Source organism: Suillus clintonianus (assembly GCF_016758775.1).
Source record: "Suillus clintonianus strain FC179 chromosome Unknown DEU56scaffold_12, whole genome shotgun sequence".
Lineage (NCBI taxonomy): Eukaryota > Fungi > Basidiomycota > Agaricomycetes > Boletales > Suillaceae > Suillus > Suillus clintonianus.
Window position 1 is genome coordinate 272,339 of NW_024539236.1, and position 16,897 is coordinate 289,235.

General features: G+C 47.7%; 7 protein-coding genes across 7 annotated transcripts; 3 read left to right on the forward strand and 4 right to left on the reverse strand.

Annotated features, from left to right (window-relative positions):
- The first annotated feature begins 333 nt into the window (after window positions 1-333).
- DEU56DRAFT_782526 (uncharacterized protein) lies at window positions 334-1,237 on the forward strand. The gene is made up of 3 exons (XM_041352099.1): window positions 334-770; window positions 831-898; window positions 993-1,237. Exons 1-3 carry the CDS (start codon window positions 341-343, stop codon window positions 1,086-1,088), a joined length of 594 nt encoding a protein of 197 aa, XP_041212197.1. The 5' UTR covers window positions 334-340; the 3' UTR covers window positions 1,089-1,237.
- A 3,453-nt stretch (window positions 1,238-4,690) lies between these two features.
- On the reverse strand, window positions 4,691-5,475 carry DEU56DRAFT_700850 (uncharacterized protein; the record flags this gene model as incomplete). The annotated part of the gene is made up of 3 exons (XM_041347311.1): window positions 4,691-4,795; window positions 4,924-5,084; window positions 5,133-5,475. Coding segments are annotated over 3 exons (609 nt in total), but the record flags the coding sequence as incomplete, so codon positions are not given.
- A 1,642-nt stretch (window positions 5,476-7,117) lies between these two features.
- On the reverse strand, window positions 7,118-10,256 carry DEU56DRAFT_730116 (uncharacterized protein; the record flags this gene model as incomplete). The annotated part of the gene is made up of 5 exons (XM_041348145.1): window positions 7,118-7,464; window positions 7,526-8,956; window positions 9,056-9,368; window positions 9,418-9,708; window positions 9,765-10,256. The coding sequence occupies 5 exons, from the start codon at window positions 10,254-10,256 to the stop codon at window positions 7,118-7,120; spliced, it is 2,874 nt and encodes a 957-aa protein (XP_041212199.1).
- Window positions 10,257-10,518: 262 nt separating this feature from the next.
- Window positions 10,519-11,549, forward strand: DEU56DRAFT_753094 (uncharacterized protein; the record flags this gene model as incomplete). Its single annotated transcript, XM_041349682.1, has 3 exons — window positions 10,519-10,813; window positions 11,187-11,235; window positions 11,423-11,549. 3 exons carry the CDS (start codon window positions 10,519-10,521, stop codon window positions 11,547-11,549), a joined length of 471 nt encoding a protein of 156 aa, XP_041212200.1.
- Window positions 11,550-11,710: 161 nt separating this feature from the next.
- DEU56DRAFT_782530 (uncharacterized protein) lies at window positions 11,711-13,495 on the forward strand. Its single transcript, XM_041352100.1, has 6 exons — window positions 11,711-12,249; window positions 12,310-12,524; window positions 12,585-12,802; window positions 12,859-13,111; window positions 13,160-13,232; window positions 13,287-13,495. Exons 1-6 carry the CDS (start codon window positions 12,157-12,159, stop codon window positions 13,341-13,343), a joined length of 909 nt encoding a protein of 302 aa, XP_041212201.1. The 5' UTR covers window positions 11,711-12,156; the 3' UTR covers window positions 13,344-13,495.
- Window positions 13,496-13,701: 206 nt separating this feature from the next.
- Window positions 13,702-15,263, reverse strand: DEU56DRAFT_782538 (uncharacterized protein). Its single transcript, XM_041352101.1, has 2 exons — window positions 14,843-15,263; window positions 13,702-14,818 (listed from the first exon to the last, which is right to left on the reverse strand). Exons 1-2 carry the CDS (start codon window positions 15,212-15,214, stop codon window positions 13,913-13,915), a joined length of 1,278 nt encoding a protein of 425 aa, XP_041212202.1. The 5' UTR covers window positions 15,215-15,263; the 3' UTR covers window positions 13,702-13,912.
- A 497-nt stretch (window positions 15,264-15,760) lies between these two features.
- On the reverse strand, window positions 15,761-16,165 carry DEU56DRAFT_696628 (uncharacterized protein; the record flags this gene model as incomplete). The annotated part of the gene is made up of 2 exons (XM_041347234.1): window positions 15,761-16,009; window positions 16,058-16,165. Coding segments are annotated over 2 exons (357 nt in total), but the record flags the coding sequence as incomplete, so codon positions are not given.
- Window positions 16,166-16,897: the final 732 nt, after the last annotated feature.

A 16,897-nucleotide genomic window follows, 5' to 3' on the forward strand; every position in this document is an offset into this window, starting at 1 on the left:
CAGGTACGAGCTATTTTGTACACCTGATGGGAAAGATCCAATTTGGGATTTCGAACCACCAACACTCGGAAACTCCACTGGAACAAGTTTATTTTTAGCCGGAAATAAAGAATTACCCTTTTTGGTTGAGAATTCTGAAAATTCTTCGAGTCATTCAAAAGCCGAAGCCGAAATTCTCAGAACGTCCAAATTTCAAAAAACAGTTACACCCAAGCAAATTCTGAGTAAGAAATTAGTCAATGAAGTAACGACTTACTCAGACATATGTGAAATGGAATATGTTCCAAAATCTATAAAAAAGCCACCAGATTTCATTTTACAGGCACTCGTTCCGAGCCTCATGCCTATTTACAACAACACGAGAAAAAACCAACCAACTGTTCACCAATTCCCTTATTTGTTACTACTTCCGAACATGCCCACACCACTCACAGACACACGCACCGATGTTTTGGATTTTTTCTCACACTCCGGAAATTTCCGATTCTCAACTTCTATCGAGAACGACACATTAACATTTTCATTTGTGCCAATGTTCACCTTATCCAACACTTCGTCACCAAGCTACTCTGCCTATTCCCCTCATTCTTCATATTCTCCTCTCCAGCAGGAAAGTCTTGCTGGACAGGACACCATCACTGTGCCAGGACCATCTCTTGTTTCTGTTGCCAACTCTGGCGCTGTTTTTGAGCGTGGGAACGAAACGCGTCCTGACGACAACGCCGACAACGACAACGACGAGCGCGGGAATTTTAGCGCAGGTACCTTGGGTGAGCGTTCTTCAACGTTTCACTCATTTAATAATTTATTAAATGATGTTTTGATCAAAGATGGACACATTGGTCCCTCAGCACTCTTTGACAGTCCACACTCCACTGTTTTCGAGTCCCAGGAAGAGGTAAAGCCCTCTTCACTGCCGGATTCGTCCCCACTCGGTACAAACACTAACTTTGAAAACTCGACAACTACTTCTTTGCCCCTGCGTGCCACAGATCACTCAAACTCCACGCCGGCACACGTTTTACTCACTCGTCCTATACTCGACGACGTCACTCCACCTCCATATACTACTCCCATTACCCCTGTAAATACTATTTCTAGTGACGACGACGTACCTGCACTTATCGATTCGAAACCCACATTTTCCAATACACCTTTGTTTTCTCCTTCCCTTGCAGCACCTGCTGCTTTGCTCGAAGGAATTTCACCACTCCATGCACATCAATATCTCGAAACCGAAATCGCTCGTTTGAGTGATTATCATTCGTTTTACTTCCCGCACGTCACTAATGCCGTCGCCTCATTCAATTTTTGCCAAGACCAACTCATTGCTAATGACTGGGATGTCGAGCTATTCCATGACGACTCGTACCCAGGACATCCTGTCATTCCGAACGACCCAAAACTACCGACGGGAGGCCCACGCTCAGGACGTGATTGGTCTGACCGAGTCGAAGAGCTTTTTGATCACCGTGCTCACACTCGACATATCCTACAACTCGTCGACACTGTTTTATCACCTCGGTACAAACACTAACTTTGAAAACTCGACAACTACTTCTTTGCCTCTGCGTGCCACAGATCACTCAAACTCCACGCCGGCACACGTTTTACTCACTCGTCCTATACTCGACGACGTCACTCCACCTCCATATACTACTCCCATTACCCCTGTAAATACTATTTCTAGTGACGACGACGTACCTGCACTTATCGATTCGAAACCCACATTTTCCAATACACCTTTGTTTTCTCCTTCCCTTGCAGCACCTGCTGCGTACTGTCTGTGCTCAACGGAATGTGTACTGTTGCTGGTCATCATAAAGATACTTCTTGTATTCCCAACATGAGTGGAATTTGTTGTCATGGTCTGAGTGTCAAGATACCCCTATTGAAATGATAATGGTAGGTGGGGTTTATACATAAACGTAATTGTGTTTGATACGGTCGCATAGTTGCTGAGGTAGCAATTAAGTACTAAGCTATTAACCAAATAGACTTGTAATTAGATTGCTCAGATAATATTGGATAGGACTAGAACTATGTCCTTTGAAAATATGTTAAGTCTCCTATAGCCTGAAGCTATGGACTTGTCTGGTAAAAAATCATGAATTTTCTCGATATTGATATTTGCTTAAATCTGTGTCTAAACACTAGACACAAATAAGCACAAGTGTTTGTTTTCGAGTGACTTAGAAAAAATCAGACGAGTTTTACGGACAACAAAAGATTCGAATTACATGACCAGGTAACTCATATCTAAAGCTATCTCTCTTGACCTATTTTTGTATATATCTCGTAACGTGACATAGCAAAGTTGAAACAATGAGTCGAGTGAAGCACAAAGGCAAAATCAAAAACTCGAAGACCAATAAAGCTATAAGTACAAAAGACAAAACAAGCCAGAGCTGAGGGTCCGTGTTTTTTGTGAGTTAAATGAACATATACAATTTTTTCGGGGTTAGGATAAATGTGGATGAAGACGTGAAAAAAACGGTGTCGAAAAAAAGCGAAAATGTAAACGAGGTTGGTTACTGGAAAAACAAATGAGAGCTGAAAGGAAAGAATGAAACACAGATCAGTTCACCTTAAGATATTTAAAGGAAGAACTTCCGGTCCTTTCGTTTCGTGAATCTGTCTTTTCGAGGGTGTGGTCTCTGTTCTTCATCAATTCCGCGGAGAACGTAGAATGAAGAAGGTGTCGAGGGTGATTCGGTGGGGATGGTGGATAGAAAGGGAGATGTAGCGAGAATAACAAGTCCTGAGCGTTGAACACCGAGGATGTGATCACGTTCACGTGCAAATTGGATTGCATCGAGACGAGAGCCAGAGTCAAGAAGACCTGACGTGACGAGTGCCGAAACAGTATCTTCGTCTGGGAATGGCATGAGAAGTGAGTCGGAAAGTGCTGAAGCAAAAGCATCCTCGCTATGAAAACGAGTGACCGAAATATACGAATGGAGTTTCTGAGCCTCGGATGGGGTGAAAAACGGATTAATGTCAATGTAAGGGCTCGAGAAAAACGAGTCAGGAGTACAGCCCTTGATATGATCTGATTGGTCACACTTGAGTATAGTGGACTGACGAGAGGCTTCCTCGTGCAGCACAATCTCGATAGATCATATTGTTCATAAGCTTCGCTTAAACCCGTATTCAGAGAACCGTGGAAAGAGACCACATCATTATCAATATGAATAGGACAACTGGGGACAGTTGCAATTTCTCGTGCCCGGTGGATGTCATGCATGGTATACGCTTCATACCATGACATACATAAAAGGAGTATACAAAGGAGATGAATAGGAGAGTGTACAAGAATATACTTCTCACTATCATAAGCTAAGTTTCGTATTGTTTAGTTGTATTTATAGGTTTCTATTTGTTTCTGCCTCTTTCCATTTGTTTAAGCTTATTCAGCCACTCAGATATGTTTGTAAGCATGTCATGTGACTGGTAAAAATCTGATTTGTAAGGATTCAGCTTGACTCATCATGTTTTGTCATTTGATTCGTCATGCTTTGTAATTCTTCCCCATGCTTTGTAATATTTTATTCATGTACTTTAGTAAGCAGCTGATTCAGCACACCAAAAGGCTTGGTTTGTAAGCATATTCTTACCAATCCAGTGATGAGTCATGCTTAGTAAGGAGGGTTTCCAAAATGTATTTAAGGACACCAATCTTACCAAATAAATAAGTTTTTCCCTTTCCATTCTTGTTCCCAACCGTGAGGAACGTAAGAATCTGAAGTGTGGAGTTTTCCCGCTTTCTGTCTCCAACGTGTGAGATCCAGAAGAAAGTGAAGGTCTACGAGTTACCTTTGAAAACCATCGTATTTTGTCAATCAAGTTGTATACTATCTTACAGGGATAACCTATACAACCATCTATTTGTTTTATTTGAGTATTACATATTCTAGTCAGCAATCTTGCTTTTACAGGAAGTGAGACACGTAACAGGAGAACACGACAAAGTTGAAACAGACTTTCATAGGTTGAAACACGACCTACTAGGGTGAAACATACCTAACAGATTTATATTCACAGCAGAACACCAGGGTTATTCTGTTCAGATACAGAAATCAAGCAAAGGAGAGGTAACTTGTTTACTCTTTGACCACCCACGAACAACACGTTATCAACCGAGAAGTAGAAAATCCGTTGACCGTGAACTTGAGGAGCTGGCAACTTTTGTCTTATGAAAGTGTAGTTGTGTTGTCACTGCATTTTTACACGCTTCTATATAAGACCCTCAAGTAACAAGACACTGTTTGTTTTTGTTGCGCACCATGGGCTCAGCAACTAACCGTGATTCAGATTCCCCTTCCTCGCCACTGCTTGAAGCCTCCGAGTCAGCCTTGTTGAGTGCCTTGAGCAACCACGTTGAGACCAGGAGCTGAGGCGACAACTCGTTGGTTGGAAATGTCGCGATATGTCTATTCAACATCGAAATCACGTCGTCGAAACCTACGTTCTTCGGGTCTCTTATCAGATGATGCCACTCCAATGCAACGGGAAGGAGGTTTTTGAAGTACGGGTGGATCTGGTTGGTGAGTTCCTTGGCGTAGTGTTCTTCGTAAAAAAAGAATGATGTTTTACTATCACAGCACGCCTTGAACTTGGACGCGGACCATTCATGCGGTATCCAAGTGCAACTCTTGTCCAGAATGCGCTTCATGCCAAGGGGACCTCTAAATTCGATCAAAATCCAGATGAACACGTAGAACACGGACTCGAGGTCATCCTGGTAGCTGTGCTTGATCAGGGGGGCTGGGTATGGTTTCGAACTCGAGGCTCCCTTGTGCGCCACCATGTCACCTGGACTCTTGAGGTGAAGCTGGAAGAGAAGTGCTCGGGACATGAAAGGTAATGTGCCCTTAACGCGCTTCATTAGTACCGACCCTTCTACGAATTAAAAACGCTTACGGTGCCCCCAACAGTGTAGGTCTCATTTTTGGCGATTTTCACCGCAAACTCCCAATCTATCAGCATTCCTTGGGAGCCGTTACCATCGTCCTCAATCATGGAGTTGTTCAGACTGCAATCACGGTGGAGGACCTTGCGCTGTTCCACCGCTTCCTTCTGAACTAATGGTAAGTCAGCAAAAGCTTTAAATTGCAATGTATGGTACGTACTCTGCACAATATCTCGTATCGACGTCAACAACTCTAACTTTGTGCGGAATTTATGCAAAGGTCGCGCGCGGGGCTTCAAGACAACGCGAACATGAGTACGGAATGTGCCTTTCAGGCTTCGCACGGACTTGAACCGATAATTCTGCGTTTGATCAACCTTGTTGGGCTCGGACTCGACAAGCCAATATTCGACAAGCTTGGGGACACCGCGGACGCCGCTCATCTTCTCCATCATGTGGATCTCATTCAAGGCTTCTTCATCTCCCCCCATGGCCCAGTAATCCTTGATAATAAACTCCTCCCCGTCCTTCCTGGCCAGATAGCAAACGGTGCCGCGACCCACAAGACCCTGTCTGGAAAAAAGAATTTCCAAGATATCGTAGTAGTGGTCCTTGACACGTATTTTTCCGATCGGCCGTGGTAGAGGTTCGTGGACTGTAGGATCTTGAGGGATTTCTATAGGGAGCTCCACGACGAAGTCGTCTTCAGCGGAGTCACCCTCAGCGCGCTCTGTGCCCTCCTCAGAGAGGGGGTTGCCGATCTGAGAAGATGCGCTCTCGATCTCGTTGCAGGAGGGTGCGCTCTCAATCTCGTTATAGGGCGTGCTCTCGATCTCGCGGGGGTGGGAGGGTGTGTCAGAGGAACTTTCGATCTGGGGGGGGGAGGGGGAATTAGAGTGTGATCTCAGTGTCTGCTGGAGCGTATGCGCGAAGATGGTGATAGTGGGGTCATACCCGATGCATGTTAGATTGCCGAAGACGATGCACGACAAGATGCGCAAGAATTTGTTAGGCTCCTTTTGGATGCTAGTGCAAGGGCTCACGACACCCCCCGAATGGTCGTACACGTGAACGCGAAGATCGCGATAGCTATTGCACACCGATATCAATAATGCGAACCGTCTCCAGGGTTGGTGCTTCAGAAGAAGGTAAGCTTTGGTGTCGAGAGTCTTCGCAAGGGTGCTTGAAGGTTGGTATGCGCTGGATGTCAGCTCACATACCGCTTTGATCGTATCCCACCTAGCCTCAACATCATCCAGCAAGGTAAGATCTGGTTTCCGTGGAATTTCTTCACCGGGTACTGGGCGAGATGAGTTTGCTGCACTCCAGGTGCGCGATAAGTCGTGTGCCCGAGCGAGTTTAGGCTGCGATGCGATGAGAGCAACAGAAATGATGTTAAAGAACGATGAGAAAATTTGTTCCGTCGTTGATGGATCCTCGGCTTTAATCGAGGGCGCTTCGAGTGAGTCCTCCTCCATTTCCCCAACTTCCGACCCCTCCTCAACCTCTGACTCCTCTCCAACTTCTGGCCCCTCATCAGCGAATAGGTCCCCATTGGCGAATGGCAACTTGCTCGCGGTAAGTTCACTGGTGGATGGGACACCTAGACTCCCAGAGGACAACTGAGATTGGGTTGCTTCATCGATCAATACCCAATCTCCTGACTTCTCACCCATGCTACTCCCTCCTCCCTGAACCAAGTCGCTTTTTTCACGTTTACGCTGTTTTGAAAGTGGCCAATTCCATTGACGTTTTGCGCTATCATACAGGTGCACCATCGGATCTCCACCTGGCTTCAGAGTGAAGGTTTCTAGGTGATCGAGCCCGGCATTGGAAGGTAATTTCCTCAACGGAATAGCAAGATCTTTCACATTGGGAACTTCAACCGTGCACGACTGGAAAATCAGGGACAAGATGTAGCCGAGCTTGTCCTTGTCCTTTCTGGAGAGCGGGGGTTCTTGGAGTATCAAACGGTTGAGTTCCAAATCGGTGAATTTATCCATAGCGTCTGTGTCGTGGAGCGGGGGAGCTGAAAGGAAGGATGACAGCTTCATCCCTAGGTCAATTGTTCAGCAATGTCGCGCAGCTGGCATTTTGACAGGCACGAAGAACAAAGCATGGGAGAAACAACGGTACTAGGATACAAATGGAAGTAACTAAGCCAATAATGATGGCACACAAACTAATCTCAGCATGAATCAAATACTATCCTGATAGCACGAAGAAAGTGTTTTTTTCCCAATATTCATTCAACCAAAACTCCGTGGCATGCTCCATACTGTTGTAGGTGGTTAGACGTTTATCCGCAGTTGCTCCAAAGCGAGGGATCAGGTTGATAGGCGCCCGGAGTTGAGAGACTGGTACAATGTCCCCCATCCGACCTCCGTTTGAACGTTTTGCTCGTTTGAGCAGGTGCAGCTGTGTAATCAGATCGCGATCATGCGAGATGTCAAAGCATTGCACATAAGTGAGAAAACGATCCATCCATGACCAGCGTGTGCCGCTCTTACCAACAGGCCGCATGATGAGTCTGATCTGAGCAACAGTGTGACCTACAGGTGGGTAGTAGTTTAGGCTAGGATATGGGTAACACCACACAAGACAAAAACATACCTGAAAGTCGACCACTAGGCCATGAGGAACCTGCAGTAGTCTCAATGATAGCCGTGTCATAACGGCCTAGAATCCAGGGGTCACTAGGTGGAGCGCAATTCAATGTCTGAGCCGGTCTGATGGTGCAACCATCGTGAAAGTTCGTCTCTTGCAAACGGATTTTGTACCAGAGCGAAACTTTGTCAAATGGAAGGACAGTCATAGGCCCAGCCCTTCTTGGACCGCCTATCGCGTGGACATGCTGGGGTCCGTAAGTTGCCTCACGCTGAAGGAAGTCAGCGATAGCTGGCCGTAGATCTGGGAGGGAAAATTTGATGGCGACTTCATCGACGGAGATACTCCTGATGGAGGGATCATATCCGACATGAAAGGCAGTGCGCCCAATGGCAAATGAGCGTAATGGAATGGGCACTAAAGCCACGTCCCTGAACTGGAGTGCCCTAGCGATGGCAAAATAGTTTGTGACTGGACGACCTGGGTGTTGCTGTGTCGCGGAAAGTTCAATGGGAATATCTTGAGCGTCAACGTCAACGTCAGCGTCAACGTCAGCGTCAGCGTCTAAGTCCTCTGGCTCCTTCGTAGTCGAATCTAAAAGGCTGGTAGCGAGCTCAAAGCAACGACACTTTTCAGCGCGGTCCAGGTGTCGGCATATCTGGGGATCGTAGTTGTTGTTATTGCTGGCCCTCGCAGGGTCTTTGATTTCGCTGATATGTGCAAGTTCCGTGACATCCGCAGACCATTGCATTGTGACACCAGAGTTTCGAATGCTCGGAACGATGTTTTGCATTAGCTCCAACTTGGGTATATACCAGTTGGTGATGGGTCTATTGCCCTTCCCTCGGCGAGCTCCGGCGTCAATAATTGCATCCTTGTTGGCATGGAACTCATCCAATGCCCTTGAGATGCGCTCAAGATCGTCACCATTAATGCGCGGCGACTGCACGAGATAGCGGAACTGCATGAGTGCGCGTATGGCAGTGATTATACCAGGAGGTGCTGCGTCCGCGCATAGTGCAATGATATATCGTTGAATATCTCGTTGGCAGCGACCGGTGACTTGTTTGAGCCTTGAAATGCCTGCATGAAAGTGACGATAACCGGTGACGGGCTGCGAGATGGAAAACCGGAAATCGATCTCGGACTCTCCAACAATGCAAATGAGCCATTGTGCATCGTGATCCCAGAATTCCTTGTGAATGTGGTGGAGGTGTTCCGGTGTAAGAAAATGGGAGGGTTCCGCAAGTATCCAGTCCCGCCAGAATGGTTCAGCGACGCCGTTTAGACGGAACTTCTGGGCTTCGCGGAAGAAAGCTTCAATATCAAGAGGATCAGCGCGCGAGCGCACAACAGCAAGCTGCGCAAGAGTTGTTGATTTCGTTCGGGGTTCATGCTGGAAGTCATCCCCGAACTGCTTGTACATCGCCATGGTCACTGGTGACGTCTTTCCACCAACAGTGGCCAGCATCATGGCTTCGGGGGTGTCGGCGATGTAACTCGCAAGTGGGGTGAAGCAATAACGGCTGTGTCCACTGGGGTCCAACAACATGATACCATTGCGAGCGGCCTGTTTCAGAGGTTCGAGGACGATATCTAGACATTGATGTATAAGGCGGTCCTCCAACACACCCTTCATCCGCTTCTTCTTATGCACGAACTTTGGGACCAGAAGTAGGGCAGTGAGAACAAAAGAGCTCGATGAAGACTTGAGTCGTGTACTGGCATGTATGTTTGCAAGGCTAATTAGAAGCGGATGAGCAATGCAATCGCCTGTTAATGCGGTGATGTTTGTCTTGTCGGAGGATAGGATGGTGCCGAGGAGGGTTGCGCCGCTAGGTATCGCCGACTTCAAATATAAATGAGCTGGAGACATCGAGATTCGACTTGCTACATACCTGCATGTCCCAGGCGTCATCACCCGTCATCCATTCAGTGTATACACGAGACAGTCTCTCTGCAGTGGAGTACACCTTGCGAGGTGTCAAGTCCAAACGACCATGAAATAAGGGGTGATTGAAGATGCTGGCGATGCACTCTATAGGGTCACGCCAATACAAAACCACGGGCGACTTTGTAGGGTGCGATGTTGGAATTATTTGGGACATCCAATGTGGACCGCTCGGGAGCATCTCAGCTCGACCCTGTAATTCTCTGGCTGAGCAGAACGACAATGGTAAATCTTTGATCTAAAAATCCCGAAAGTCAAGGGATGGCAGCGAGTTTGAAAGGTTCGAACACTCACCATTTCAAGCGATAGGAAGGAATCAATCTTCCCCATGCTCAGGCCTGAACTAAGCAGCCACGCTGCAACTCGCCAATCTGCCCGACTGCTAAATGGATAGTAAAGGTTGGTTTTGCGATATATACTATTTTTGTCAGTCTCAAATAGGCTCAAAAAGGTGTAGCCATCCTCATAGGCGAGCGGGGGGTCGGGAAAGTAGTCGGTAACTTCACCGCCCTCGTCCTGAGTTCCACTGTGCGCTCCCGCGATATTCACTTCTTCACCACTAATGTCACCAAAGTCATCCAGCATTGTCTCGCTTCCGAATTCTGGTTCTTGAGAAACACGAGGTTCGACATCTGCTGAGTGCGTGAAATCATGCGGCGGGATGATGGAGTCAAGCTTGATAATATCTTCCAGCCAGGTATTGCATCCAGACCGAGGTTGGCTCATATGACGAGCAATAGATGTGTGGTCCTGAAAGGCTTTTCCACATGACGGACAGTGATACATGAGAGCGAGCAGCAAGACATATGCTAGTATGATGTAAGTAAGCTTTCAATCTTCCGGCATTTTCCGTACTGACCTCTCCAACGCACACCACCCCACACTACATAATGAACATAACAAATCTGCAATCTCTGTCAGCACGCGCATCAGGGATTGGCGAAAAATCCCCTGATCCACATCATCGCAAAGGACCGTCGGACCGATATGAAATTCTTCATATTGTAAATTCTATGGTGATGTCAATCTCGACGCTCACCCCTTCACAATGCGCCTTACCTTTCAACAGTCCATACAGGACCCAACTGCCTCTGAGGCCAATCTTGTGATGGATCTTGTGAGGGCCAAACGCGACGTTTATCAAGCACAGAAGGCATTGGCAGATTGTGTAATGCGGGAGAATGAGATGTTGGCAAGCCTGCTGAGATTCCGTGCCGAAGAGGCGGAGAAGAGGTTGGACGACACAGATATGGGATTGGGGTGCATGAGAGTTATGTTCAAGGAAAACGGGTGGACTCATATTTCTTCTTTGACTCGAACACCTGGAAGTCATCTGCAACCCGGTAAGCTCACGAGACGAGACGACGCGGTGTCATGAGGAGGCTGATCCTATCTCAGTAGAAGTTACAGAGTGCGGCTGGCAACTCACCATCCAGCTTGATTGATCCGAGTGCTTCGAATTCTTTTCGCATCATTACAATATTCAACTTCGAATCGTTTATACTATGCGTCATTTTCCCTCACATGAATACACCAGTACATAGTATATGTTGTACTATACCCCTTATGAATGAGTTTGACAGTCAGTATCTCAGAGACCGTTCTTAAGTTTTTGCCGTGCCATGCTATTTTAAGTTCAATCATCGAGCTCGAGACTACTCAAGTCAAATGTGTATCTTACTAGTGTAGACTTTAAGGTGATACCACTACTAATAGATTTTCAACTGCAAGTTGCTGCGAAGTCTCGCAGCTGTACTGTGGAACTGTGAGTGACTGGAGACAATGCATGCTTTGTGGCCACGAGTTGCTGTGATATTGGCGGAGCTGTGGAGTCTGTGGCTGACTGTCGTGAGAACGCAAATCCTGTACCTTCTGTGGAGAAAGTTGTAGTTTGCTGATGTATATGGTCTACTCCATGAAGAAAAATTCCAAGAGATCATTGCAGCGTTCAGAAACCTCACCGACGAAGAGAAAGCTGAACTGGATAGTTATTTGAAGTACGTGTTGGAAGTTGGACCGTCGCAGGCAAGCAATGAAGACAGCTCAGCATCTGAAGTAGATTCTGTTGATGCATCCTAGGTATATTGTTCACAGTAGTAGTACTATGGCACGGCTATCAGATACATGATATGTAGATTATATTATAGATCGTTGATAATCGAGCGATAACGAAGAGATCTCGCGCCGTCTTGTGTAAAATTCACGCCAGGGTCTAACATAACCAAAAACGGGCGTTTACGGACGCATACCTGCTAACCGCTTTCAAAATGCTCACAAGCACATTCGAGCGACTTTTAAACAAATCCGCATTTTTAGATGCTCATATACATAGTGTTTCAATTTCCCAGGCTCATCCAGGGACCATCACAGGCAACTGCAACCTCTGTTGGCCGAGAGCCGGCCGCTCCATAATATTTAACTAAACATGCGACTGCCAAACGACAACGCCTGCGCCAGCGATCACAGTGATGATACTACCACCTCCGGAGAGTCACCGGTGGTGCCTTGGGTGAAGATTTACAGAGTTGAACATCGCTTGAACAGTGACACGCTGCGGTCACTTCAAGGCAGTACACTTGACGCCGGAGAAACCTTATAAATGGCCCTGCCCTACTACATACAGCCTCGTGCACGTTAAACTCCACCTCCACCTCTACATTCCTTCCTCGCCCCAACTGCCGAAGCAATGCGAGACACCGCGGCCTCTCGCAAGTTCATCGATCTAATTCGCCAGGCGTCATCCAAGTGGGCAAACTGGGACCCACCAATTAAAATCAAGGTCAGTTTAAGCGCTCTAGTGATCGTTGCGCCGATTTTGTCTCACCGTCGAGGTCCATAGGTCGGAGACTATGGGACGATCGATAGTGAATCTGGAGAGCTTGACGTGGAAGGGAATATCTACGAAGCAGCATTCCAAGAGTCACTAAACAAGCAAGGCTTGAAGATCGATTTATCTGATGAATCGTGTCAGCCTCAGAAGGGCGGACTCGACGACAACATCATCATGTCCTCTTCGGGCGTCAAACAGGGAGATTTCTCGATGAAGCCAGAAGTGTGAGAGCGCACGCACTCCTTCCTCTGTGCGCTATCATTCATCGTGCACTAATCGATCAGCTCATTCCTCAACCTGGCCTCTGCCTCCGTCAAGGCCGAGTTTCAATTTCAGGAAGGCAAGCGAGGCGCCATCCTTGTAATGCACAAGCCCCTGCAGGAATATATTCCACGGGGCAAGGTTCTGAATCTTGTCCACAACGCAACCGAGCTGCATGACAAATACCTTGTCACCAGCACGTTCACGTGCCCGGGATATTATATATATTTGTCTAACAAGTGTGCGTCCGCTTGCCTTGTGTTTCACTAGTGATATTGTGTTGATGGCTTGACGCAGCCGGAGAGAGAATAGCACTGGCGCTTGCCGCCAGCGCACCGATTCTAGCTGCAGGAGGCGTGACTGCTGGCGGAGCAGTTTCGGTGGATTGGTGGACTGATGCTCAAGCAGCATTCCTCCGAAAAGCGTTTGACAAGGCTGGACAGTACCGCTACACGCCACTGTACGCCATGAAGCGCCAAAATGGTAATGGTCTTATACGGCGATTATTCCGCGGGGAAGGGGGAGAGGGAGAGGACACAGAAGACGATTTGTAAGTTACCGATTTCCACTCATGAGACCGATCCTGACAATCACTTAGGTGGCTTGACTGTACAACACCGTGGGAGCCTCTTGATGAAGACGGCGAGCAAGATCCAGTGTGGGAGGACGCAGTACGTCAAGCTTTGCTCACTCCTATTGATCTAGGCTCATGATTCATCTTTCAGAACGATGAATTTGCTCCCCGATCAGCGGTAGAGGGCAGTCTTCCGTTCGCAGAATAGCGTCTGTATTTTGGTTCGTGTTGTCCGTTTGGTTGATCGGTTTGTTTCTGGATCTCCGCTAGCTGTATGTGTCTGTACGATATCTCTCTCATCTATATACCATGCAATACATACACTCCGACTATTCTCACCAAGCGGAAGTGCTTAATGACAATTTCTGACTCCCGCTAAGTGGAGGGGGTTTACTAGCAGCTTGCCGTGCAAATGATTGTGTGCGAGAGGTACCAACTCGAGAAATATCGAACGTGTCCTATGGTGTGAATGAGAGGAGACTCACTGTTGCCGCAGTGACACTCATCTTCGAGGTTTGGGTCGTCGCTGGTTTCAGGATGTTGTACTAATTGCCAGCATGGATCATGACCAGTACCCGACATTCAATTTCTTGTGTGTTGATGGACAGAGCATTCCTAATTGTAATGAGCACAAGGTAAGTAGAAGAAGTACCGTATTCATTCTTTGAGTAAAGACATCAGCGACAACCAACTCGTGAACAGGATATCGGCATATATATACAGTATGTGTACAACTTGTGCGCAACAAAAAGTGGCCGCAGACTGGGTCATTGTCCTTCACGACCCCAAGTTTCCACCGCCCTCTTGCGGGGCGCTCTGGTCTTCGCCTAGATAGCCCTGCACAGAAGATATTGCATCGTCAACTGTAGTCTGAGCTATACCACTATCCACAAGTGTTGCCTTCCTTCGCTGCAAATCGTCCAAAGCCCACCGCACCTGTTTTCGCTGCAAATCGTCCAAAGCCCACCGCACCTGTTTAGCAACATCTTTCCTCGGAACAGTATTATATGAGCCTGGGAAAGTCAGCCTCGTCGCTGTTACGAGGGCTGGTATTCCACCAACGTAGTCGTCATTCCCTAGGCTTGCACAATTGCGTGCGTGCTGCCACGTGTCTTTAATGAGCTGCCAGAAGTCACCCTGAGGAGGGCTGGAGGGAAGGTCCTTGCTCAAGGGATTGATGCGCCCGATAATCACAGCAAGGTAGAACCCGACATCCCGATCATATATTTCACTAACTTCGCCAGCTAGAGAAATGCACAAGGGAAGGTGGCTGTGACAGTCCTGGGTCAGACGTTGACACCACTCGTCGTGCTTCGTCAGAACATAAATGAGGCGGATGTAGGCGTCGAGTCCACCATCGTTGAATGTCTGGTCGTGGTTTGGACGTACGGCGGTGAGAAGAGCGCAAGCAAGCTTATTCATGAGTTTTGCGTCGACACCTTGTGGCATCGAGTCCTTTGCTATAGGAGCCAGTTCTTCTTGAGCTTCACAAATAGCTCTCAACGCAGCATGCCGGACTCGGCGAGGTCTAGTGTACCCCATACAACGGATAAGCGACATGATGTAGGAACGTCGCTTGGGGGAGCTCCCTAGGCCACGCATGGCGCTCAGTGCAAGTAAAGCATAACTTGTTTCATCGGCTTTGTCATTCTCTGTTTCATCGGCTTTGTCATTCTCTGTTTCATCGGCTTTGTCGTACTCTGTTTCGTCCGCCAGGTAATCAACGAGCCAGTCAAAATCTTGACAGTCGGGTTTATCCCCTTTAATGTGGGACCAGCACAGATCACCCTTCCAAATTAAATTTTCGTTGTTCGGACGTGAAAGGTGATGGTCCATTCCATGGACAACCATTGCTCTAAGGGCGGTGCGTGCACTGGCCTGGTACTTCAGTCGAACAACGTCTTGATTCGACGGTGTCTTCTTGAACTGATGGTAGGCGGCACGGCAGGCCATGAATGCTTCGCGAATGAAACGACTTCGTGTTCGCTGAAATTCTTCATGCCAAAATTTTTCGTTCACAAGTTCTGGAGTGATTTTTACCGACTGGATGCAAAGATGGGCCATGGCCTTGCCGCACATCACGTATTGCTCTTCATTGCTACGACACGCCGCGAAGGTATCACGTAAACGTGCGAAGATTACTGAAGCATCAAAGTTCGGCGGCCATTGCGCGAGAGGTACCATCGCAACCGCAGCCTCGACAGCTTGCGGGTTTGTCGATGTCTCTAGTATCCAGCGTATGGCGGATGATTTGTGGAGACTCAATGTACTAGATCTGTTTGGAAGAAATCTTTCGCACATGGCTCGGATAAGTTCCGTCCCTGGTATCTGGACAGGACTATCCCGCCACCACACTGGGATGAAGATAGTAGTGCCTGCGTAGAAGAGAGCGACAGAAGCTACGATGGAGATCATGAAACCGAATGTCGGCAAGGGGTCGGTCCACGTCGTGACGCATAGCGAGATGCTGAAGAGCAGCAGCGCAACCTGGAGGAGCACAAGGAATGCCTGCAACCAAGCGCGCAGCTGCAAATACTCTAGCCCATCTAATTTTATCTGCCTCCGCGTGCCGCTCTCTTCTAGAGACCCTCCTCGTCCCCGAGATGTCTCGTACGAATAAAGACATTGCTTTCCCACGACTGCCCCGAACGCAGCCAAGATGCTGAGCGCTAGGCTAATGTAGGCGGGGGTTTGTGCCCAGGCGGCTGGGGGGGGAGGGCGCATGGACGAGGATAAATTGCTGATGTCATATACGGTATTTGGGCCGGCAGCAGTGATCTGGATCAAATGCAGCAGGAGCTCATTTGTAGTGTTTCCCGATTTAGGCTGCATTCCGCCGATGAATGTAGAGACAACGGCTGAGAGTAGACCCGCCTGATTGGCTTGTTAAACTTGCATTGACGAATACGGGGGTGAACGCACAAAAGTGAGGATAATGCCTATATCGCCATGCGCCCGTCCGAGGAAGTCGTCGTCGTATGCATTCGAAACTTCTTTGTAAGTCTCCCAGAACTTTGAATTGACATCCTTGCCATGTTCAAGTTCTTCCACAGTATATCGTCGGGGGACATTGCGGATGTTTTCCCTTCAATATAGTTAGACATCAAGCGTACCGTGCTGATTGGTTGATATTCACGGATTCGTTACAAAGCCTCTCAGAAAGGACACCACAGGTACCTTGCTCGCGGCATCCGAATCGGTCCCGATCCTGTATATCCATGAGTACTATTGTCAGACAACTCAGTCTAGCTTGCCACTTACTTGTTGGTCGAGGGGTCGGCAGGTTCAGGACTAGATCGTGATGGCAGATTTTGCATGTTTTGGGCTGTGGATATATAGAAGTGAGGGAGAAATGGTGGAAGTAAACTTGCGTTTCGGCGCTACTGCCATTGTTTCATATATACAATGTGCAAGTGCGCTAGTAAACTTTATATGTATACATAGAAAGCCGGACACACAAAATATGGCCTCGTATGGTAGAGCACCCACCTGCACCCACCGGGCTGGAGTTCGGTTAGAAGCTCACCAAACTTGGGCTGTGCAGCGAGTACACGAGCTCAGTGGACTTAATGTAGTCACTATATTGAATGTATATACCTGCAGCAAGTACATTAGCAGCAGAGACTATTAGCTAGGTGTTCATACGTTACCGTGACTGTTGGAATCACGCTCAGTGGTTGTGGATCAACGACTTATTATTGCTATGTACCTGTTGGAATCACGCTAATGTAGAGTATTGTAAGTACGAAGCTTGGTGCAAGA